Source organism: Eucyclogobius newberryi, unplaced genomic scaffold (genome assembly GCF_026437365.1).
Source record: "Eucyclogobius newberryi isolate DKJ021-1_F unplaced genomic scaffold, fEucNew1.0.hap1 SCAF_10, whole genome shotgun sequence".
NCBI classification, from domain to species: Eukaryota; Metazoa; Chordata; class Actinopteri; order Gobiiformes; family Gobiidae; genus Eucyclogobius; species Eucyclogobius newberryi.
This window is the reverse complement of record NW_027315724.1, coordinates 26,115,555-26,124,017: the sequence shown is the minus strand read 5'-3', so window position 1 is coordinate 26,124,017 and position 8,463 is coordinate 26,115,555. Positions and strand designations below refer to the sequence as shown.

Here is an 8,463-nt window from a genome sequence, read left to right as displayed (position 1 = left end):
AGCACAGGGCAACCGTGGCCACTCCTCGACAGACTAATCAGCATCGACTGAAATAAACATCTCTAGGGTTACCGCCTTGGGATTATAGTCTGGATTTGCACTACAACTTCCCACACCCTCAAGCCCAGCTGTTGACCTAACTTATTAGCAAACAACACTGCTAATGTGAGGAGCATTTCAAAAACGTATGTCAGGGAAAACTAGGCTGTGTAACTCCAATTTGAGTTAAAAAGTAGTCGTTATTTGATGAAATCTGGCATTTTGGGGTTCCCTACGCAAACCCCCAAAGCAGGAAAGGCACAAAATCACCAAAATTGAAAAATCAGACACAGGGACACAGACTGTATAATAAGCCTACACCACTTGCTTTTCTAATTTGTTAAGGTTTTAGTGATATGCGTCTCTTAAACCAAAATGTGCCACCACACAAAACAGGTTTAAAAACACTGGCCACATCTAAATTATACATTGATCCAGTAAAAACAATACATTAACATGCTCTTCACATGATTCAATAGGTTATATTTTAAGGCCCTTTGCTGAAAGAAACAGAGCAGCATAAATGTGAAATGACAAGATGAAGATGTTGATCCATTTGAGTTCAAATTTATCCTGCTCCTACTTCCAAGGACTTTGAATCTGTAACAATAGGCTCGAAATTAACAATAGTCCTATGGGATGTACATGCCCATAATGATTTTATTGAAATTGAAAAGAAATTATGGTTTTGCATGAATATTTTTACCTTTCGATTCATGTAGGCATCCAGACAGAAAGGGATTTTAATGACAGTGGGAATACACCAACATTATTACATTTTGTTGCAGTAAAGACAATATTTGCCTTTTGTCTTCACAGATCTATGTTAATGTTAGGTCACATAACTATCAGCTATGAGAGAAATTTACCACAGGTCAGTGCTGTCTGTTTGGTGAGACATGCCAAAATGATTTGACAGTGACGCTGTGGACTTATCTCAGGCGTCAGTGTTCATCAGTGTAACTCCAGGGCTGCTGCTTCAGGCTGTGGTTGCAGGTGCTTGTTATTATTGCAGTGATGCTGTAATTGTAAATTTGCAGCAAGAGTATAGTGCCATATTAAACAAGAGTGTCCTCCCAGAATGCATCTGACTCATCTGACATTTCACTGCGGACCTGGTCTTACAGCTGGCAGCTATTCCCCTCTCTCCGCACCATCTCTCTATCTATCTGAGCGTCTTCTCTGATTCAAGGTTACCACTTCTGCAACATCTGTCATGCTTTTTTACCCCGAGCTCCATTTATTCACAGCCAGTGCTATTTCCCTCCTTTTAAAACATTCATAAGGTCAATCTCAATCAATTATGAGCTCAGCGCGTCGGCTAACAGTAGTCAAGTGAACATGAGCAGGGTCAAAAATATAACTGAAGTCCAAGTATAGGTCCATATATATTCAACAAATTGTTGAATCTGTAAAGATTGTGTAGCCAATCCTGGCTACAGTGGACTACAGTGGACTGCAGTGGACTGCAGTGGACTACAGTGGACTGCAGTGGACTGCAGTGGACTACAGTGGACTGCAGTGGACTACAGTGGACTACAGTGGACTACAGTGGACTGCAGTGGACTACAGTGGACTACAGTGGACTACAGTGGACTACAGTGGACTGCAGTGGACTGCAGGACACGTCCCCCCAAAAACATAAGGCTAAGATGGTTTTACTCTCTACTGCAAATATCCTAAATCAGTAAAAGAGAAGTGCTAAAACATTTAATCGGGTCAGAAACAGATAGAGAGTTCGAACATTATTTAGTCCTAACTGGTTTAACTGGTCGTGGATGGTCACAAAACCAAGTGAAATCCACAGGTCCTTTCATTTGTTTTACCTCATGAGCAGAGAAAGTGTGCCCTAGGATTGTCCTTCCATGGATTTTGTAACGCACTGATCTGCCTCCATTGTTATAGCCACAGAATTTGAACATAGTAGTCTTTGACCTCTTTACAAACTAGTCACAGTATCACACCAGCTACACACCCAGAGTATCACACCAGCTACACACCCAGATTATCACACCAGCTACACACCCAGAGTATCACACCAGCTACACACCCAGAGTATCACACCAGCTACACACCCAGAGTATCACACCAGCTACACACCCAGAGTATCACACCAGCTACACACCCAGAGTATCACACCAGCTACACACCCAGAGTATCACACCAGCTACACACCCAGAGTATCACACCAGCTACACACCCAGAGTATCACACCAGCTACACACCCAGAGTATCACACCAGCTACACACCCAGATTCAAGTGCATGACAACATGCACAATCTATGTGTTTATTGAACCTTGACTAACAGTAAGAGCTGAGCAAAGGGAATTGCCTTAGTACAGATACTAGATCCTGACACAGATCCTAGTACAGATCCTGGCACAGATCCTAGTACAGATCCTAGATCCTGGCACATATCCTAGTACAGATCCTAGATCCTGGCACAGATCCTAGAACAGATCCTAGATCCTGGCACAGATCCTAGATCCTGGCACAGATCCTAGTACAGATCCTAGATCCTGGCACATATCCTAGTACAGATCCTAGATCCTGGCACAGATCCTAGTACAGATCCTAGATCCTGGCACAGATCCTAGATCCTGGCACAGATCCTAGTACAGATCCTGGCACAGATCCTAGTACAGATCTTAGATCCTGGCACAGATCCTAGAACAGATCCTAGATCCTGGCACAGATCCTAGAACAGATCCTAGATCCTGGCACAGATCCTAGTACAGATCCTAGATCCTGGCACAGATCCTAGATTCTGGCACAGGTCCTGGCACAGATCCTAGATCCTGGCACAGATCCTAGTACAGATCCTAGATCCTGGCACATATCCTAGTACAGATCCTAGATCCTGGCACAGATCCTAGTACAGATCCTAGATCCTGGCACAGATCCTAGATCCTGGCACAGATCCTAGTACAGATCCTGGCACAGATCCTAGTACAGATCTTAGATCCTGGCACAGATCCTAGAACAGATCCTAGATCCTGGCACAGATCCTAGAACAGATCCTAGATCCTGGCACAGATCCTAGATTCTGGCACAGGTCCTGGCACAGATCCTAGTACAGATCCTAGATCCTGGCACAGATCCTGGCACAGATCCTAGGTCCTGGCACAGATGAGTCCAGTAGCATCAGTGTGGGCAGCACAGGCTCCTCCTCTTCCTCTTGGTGCTCTCTCTTCTCTCACAGAAGCTGCACACGCCGCTCAGCTCCAGCTCCACAGCGCCGAGGCACCGATGGCTGCTTATTCTGGAGACTTCCTCGTGATGCTTCAGACTGTTGCGCTTATTTCCGCTTCTCGAGCCCCTCTGCCCTCCTCGTGACCGCTCGCAGGCCTACACTGTACACTGTAGACTCGGACGCTTTGGACGTAAATGCCCAGAGTTTTAAAGCGGTGCAGACGCGCACGCCGGATGGATGTCGCCGGGCTGAGCTCCATCTTATTTCCAATTGAGTCCGCGGGTAAGTTCTGTTTCACTTTACGTTTGGATTAAAGCATTTTATCCTCTAAAATATGCATCTCTTGAAACAAATAGATGATTCTTGTTCTAACAAAGGTTTGTAGCCTGCTCTGAACATTAAAAGGCAGATATTTGCCCAGATGTTTCTTAAAGCCCACCTATACCAACTTATTATCACACGCACCTTTTGACGTCACGCGCACGAGGGCGAGCAGCAGAGGCGCGCGCCCAGATTCCCGCGGCTCGCGTAATTCACGACATCCAATATTTTAAAAAGGTTTATTCACCTAAGCCTCACGTTTGCGCTCCGCTGGCCCCAAATGATCCAAGATGTATAAATTATAACCGGCATTACAAGTTTTTTTTTTTACAAAACAAAGATAATGAAAGTCGAGATCTACACATTGTGGTTTTAGAGCCATTATGGCCAAGGCATAGTTGGAGCTGACCCCCCACTGCTTAGCAATTACTCATTAACTCAGTAACTAAATACAAATTAACCTAATCCAGTGACCAACTTCCTCTGTTACAATAATTTGCTTGATTAATTCACAAAAATAAACATTTACAGTGAATTTGATTGTCTTATATGTCCACATTTTTCAGTTGATTAATTATTTCTGTAAGGATTGTAATTATGTACATGTTTGGGATTGACTGGACAGTTTCATCTGTATTTTCCCTTATGAAGATCCTTAACAGTGATGCACAGAGCAGGTTTTAAGTCCACCAAGAATTTCTTTAGTCAACTACTACAGCCCTAATATTTGAGGCGTCCTTGGAGAGCTGTGTCTGTTTGTAAGTTTCTTTAATCTTGTCAGATCAGTTGACCACCACATACTTACACCCTCAGTAGTTTTGTGCACTCTAGGTGTTCTGTTGAGTGTGTCACATGTATTATTTGTAGCAGTAATGCCCCACTGACCGAACTGAGAGAGTCTGTGTAGGATCTGAGTTGGGACCACCTGTTGTGAGAGGAGAACAGATGCACAAACAGATATAAAAGATATTTTATTCCCAGTGTTCAGAAATAGGCCATAGTTATATATTTTACGCATTAACCCGTTGTAGAAACATCTTTAGACCACAGACAGACAACTTGATAAAGGGTTCAAGGGCTATTTCCGATGAATTAAAGCATCTGTGTCACAGGTAAGCGTAATAAAATGTACTGTGCGCCTCTAGAAAATGCATGTCCTGTTGCTTAGGTAACGGCTAACTGAGATGTAGGACTGTATGGAGAGAAAGATGAGGGAGCTGAGCCACAACAACACTGGGCTGTGATGAGAACTGAACCATCCACAGAGTTATTTTTACCTTTGACTGAGCATGAGTGAGGCGCCCGGATAGTGGAGGTGGCACAAATATGCACCGACAGAGTCAAAGTCAAGCATAGATTTACTGGTGATGTAGCTCACAACTAAACAGCTACTGTGTTTAATTTGAAGTAAAAGAAGGTAGCGCTTCATATCCAAGTATTGTCTGCAAATGGACAGGTTGTTGTTATCCTCATCCTTCCAGGAGTGATCCATGGTAGTGGAAACATTGATGACTACCTTTGAAACCTTTTCTACTTTGTACATGGACAGGTTTCAGGTTGTTAGTCGTGTTTTCACATGGGGTGATGGTGGTCAAACAATCGACACCTAGATACTTATTGATACTAATCAATACTAAAACTAGTCTCAAATCTTGATACCCATGAAAATAAAAGAAATGTCAGGCTTACAGTGTGTTTTCATACTCTGCTGTGTTTATTGTCTTATCTCTACTGGTGACAGTGTGAGAGGGGGATTAAACTGTAATATGATGATCACAGCCTTTTGTTAAACAAAGCAGTGTACACACCGTGACACAGAATACTGTGTGCGGAACTATGTACCGGTATATGTATTCATCTTATTTTTTTCAAAAGCATCGCTTGTCATTATGGCATGTGTAAAACAAGAGCTGAATAAAACATAATTAAATAAGAGTAGTTTACCTGCAATTCAACGCGCTGTAGTTTCTGGTCCAAAGAGACTTGTGGATGACGCATTAAGAGCGCAGCGGAGTTTGAAACGCCCCGAGCTGAAGATGATAACAAACAGCATCAGGGGGCCATTTCCATCAGCACACACTCCCCAAAGCGTCACACTGCCTTCATTTCACATAAGCCAATATTGCGCATTCACACATTCACGCTCATGTTACTGCTCAAACAGACAATTACTGACAGTGTGCTACCTGCTGGTTTAGTGGTTTCTACCTAAATGACTTCTTCAGACGAAATGAAGCTTTAATATCAGACGGCTGTAGTAGCATATTATAATGTCATCTGGCCGTTTGGTGCCACCAGGAGCTATACTGACAGCTGTAAGAGCAGAAGTGACAGATGTGATGTACATTTGTTAATTGTGTGCCTCCAGGGTTCCAGGTCACCTGGCACTGGCACAAAATGTATACGATTCACAACCCTATAGAGAACATTCAAGATCTGATGAATACTGAGCGGAAACTGAGACATTTTAAATATTTAACTGTTTGTGTTGTTATTCACAAGCTCACCTTCAGACAGCAGTAGAAAGTACAGTAACACAAAAACAGGCTTCTTATGTTCACTTTTATACGGTACTACAATTTAGTAAATATCACATATTTCTATTGTTTTTGTAAATTGGCTAATATGTGTGAAAAAATTGGCTAATTCATGGGAACAAATTGGCTCGTTTGTGTGAATGAATTGGCCATTTTGCACTTGAATACAGTTACTCTAATTTAGTTTATCCGAATACGCATTTTCGGTACATTTCCTAGACTGCCTGCCATAATATTAGAGCTCTGGCTTCTTTCAGGCACCACATCCAGATAAAATACTGTAAGCTCCCTATTAAACAAAAAATCTGAATAAAATAATAAATATTGTTTTGTATTTAAAATTAGGATTAGCCTGCTTTTAAGGATCCAACTAATAACCTTTACACACATCAAGCTGGAAACACATGCAGGAGAAAAGATACCCTAAACTACAGTATGATAAATCTCTTATTAAACCTTATGAAGGGCTGGAACGGGAAGCTTGAGTTTTTGGTTAAAGCTTCTTGACTATGTCGGGCGTGTTCTGGAGTCACTCATCCTTGTTGCGTATGTGTTTGTGAGTATTCACTAGAAACGTTTAATTTCTACTCAGGGACATGTGTTTGTGTTTCAGGAGCGGCCTGGCTGAATCAACTATGTCTGTGAAGACGGTCGTCTGAAAAATTTCCATAATTTTGGTGCGCATCTACTTGCTTCAAATGGGTTCACGCAGCCACGGCTTCCTCCATCACCACCATCATCCCCATCGCAGCTCCATGGTGCCCACGACGGTGCCCCGGCTGCTCCCTGAGAGTGGCAGCCTGCTAGGGGGCATCGCACAGATCACCCCCAACCTGTTCCTCAGCAGGGGCAATGTGGCCTCTAACCGTAGCCTGCTCCTGTCCAAGGGCATCACCTGCGTGGTCAACGCCACCATTGAGCTGCCTAACTTCAACTGGCCTCACATGGAGTATGTGAAAGTGCCACTGGCCGACATGCCTCACTCGCCCATCTCGCTGTACTTTGACAGCGTGGCCGATAAGATCCACAGCGTCGGCCGTAAGAGGGGGGCCGTGCTGGTGCACTGTGCAGCCGGAGTGAGCCGCTCGGCCTCTCTGTGTCTGGCTTACCTCATGAAATACCACCGCGTGTCTCTGGCAGAAGCCCATGCCTGGGTCAAAGCCCGCCGGCCCGTCATACGACCTAACGGGGGTTTCTGGAGGCAGCTCATTGAGTTCGAGCGTAAACTGTTCGGCAGGAACTCGGTGAAGATGGTGCAGACTCCCTATGGGGTCATCCCAGATGTGTATGAGAGGGACCGCAGGAGCCTGGCCCCCTACTGGGGCCTGTGAGTCATTAATTTACTTAATGACAGTGACACGTCATACGGGTGACAAGAGATCAGTGTCTCGGTGAGGTTCTGCATGAAAACAGAGCATCAATAGAAAGGATTTAGTTTGATTTGAAGCTGCAAATCTCCACCTTGCGATGTGCACCTGATGTGGTCTTAGAGAGGGACAGTCCTCAGGACTGTCCCTCTCTAAGACTGTCCCTCTCTAAGACTGTCCCGGAACCACAAGAAGAGAGACCCTCTCTAAGTGAAGAGAGACATTTTGTGACTGCAGTTCTGTGGCTGATGTGCGTCATGTGCTGGTATTGTACATGTATATGTGTGAAGAGCAGCTGCTCTGAACCTTTGGTAGCATTGTACAGAAACATTTAGAGAAATTATTTTAGGAAAACAAGATTATTTCACAAAAATATGATTCTTAAGAACCCTTGTCATTATTTTAGAGGCTCCTATACACCACAGAGAAGAGGCTTTCATCTTTTGACCACTGTTATGGTGAGCTCTTTGATGCTGTACAGTGCAGCAGATTACACTACTCTCAATGTTATACATACAATTAGACATGAATACTAGTATCCATACCCAATTATGTAATTGTAATTATGTACTAATATGCTGCGGATCAAAAGATTGTTATATGTCAATTGAGTATGTGACTTAACGTCACCAAACTTAATTACTTAAGTGTAGGCAGTGGTCAGCTCTTCAATTCAAAGTGTTTTTTCTGCCAAAAAAATCCTGTATGTGAGAAATAACTCATTGTAGCACAATAATAAATGCCCCAGCAACAAATATTAATAAAGCAAATTGTATCATTGTATCTTTCTCAGTGTGTCAAAGTGAACAAATGAAAATACCAGTCTCATTTACCAAAAAGATCGGACCACCAACTTATGGGCAAAATTACAGGCTGCACCCCAATTTCCCACCACACACCTGTGTCGCCCCTCAAAGCCTGCCCTTCATCTGTGCTGTGTTAATATGGGTGCATAGTGGGGGCTCAGGGCATCGGTGAGCACTAAATGCAAACACATCCTTCAC

General features: G+C 43.6%; 1 protein-coding gene across 1 annotated transcript; it reads left to right on the top strand.

Annotated features, from left to right (window-relative positions):
* The first annotated feature begins 3,248 nt into the window (after positions 1-3,248).
* On the top strand, positions 3,249-8,240 carry dusp14 (dual specificity phosphatase 14). Its single transcript, XM_072464408.1, has 2 exons — positions 3,249-3,516; positions 6,706-8,240. The coding sequence occupies exon 2, from the start codon at positions 6,791-6,793 to the stop codon at positions 7,421-7,423; it is 633 nt and encodes a 210-aa protein (XP_072320509.1). The 5' UTR covers positions 3,249-3,516; positions 6,706-6,790; the 3' UTR covers positions 7,424-8,240.
* The last annotated feature ends 223 nt before the right edge of the window (positions 8,241-8,463 follow it).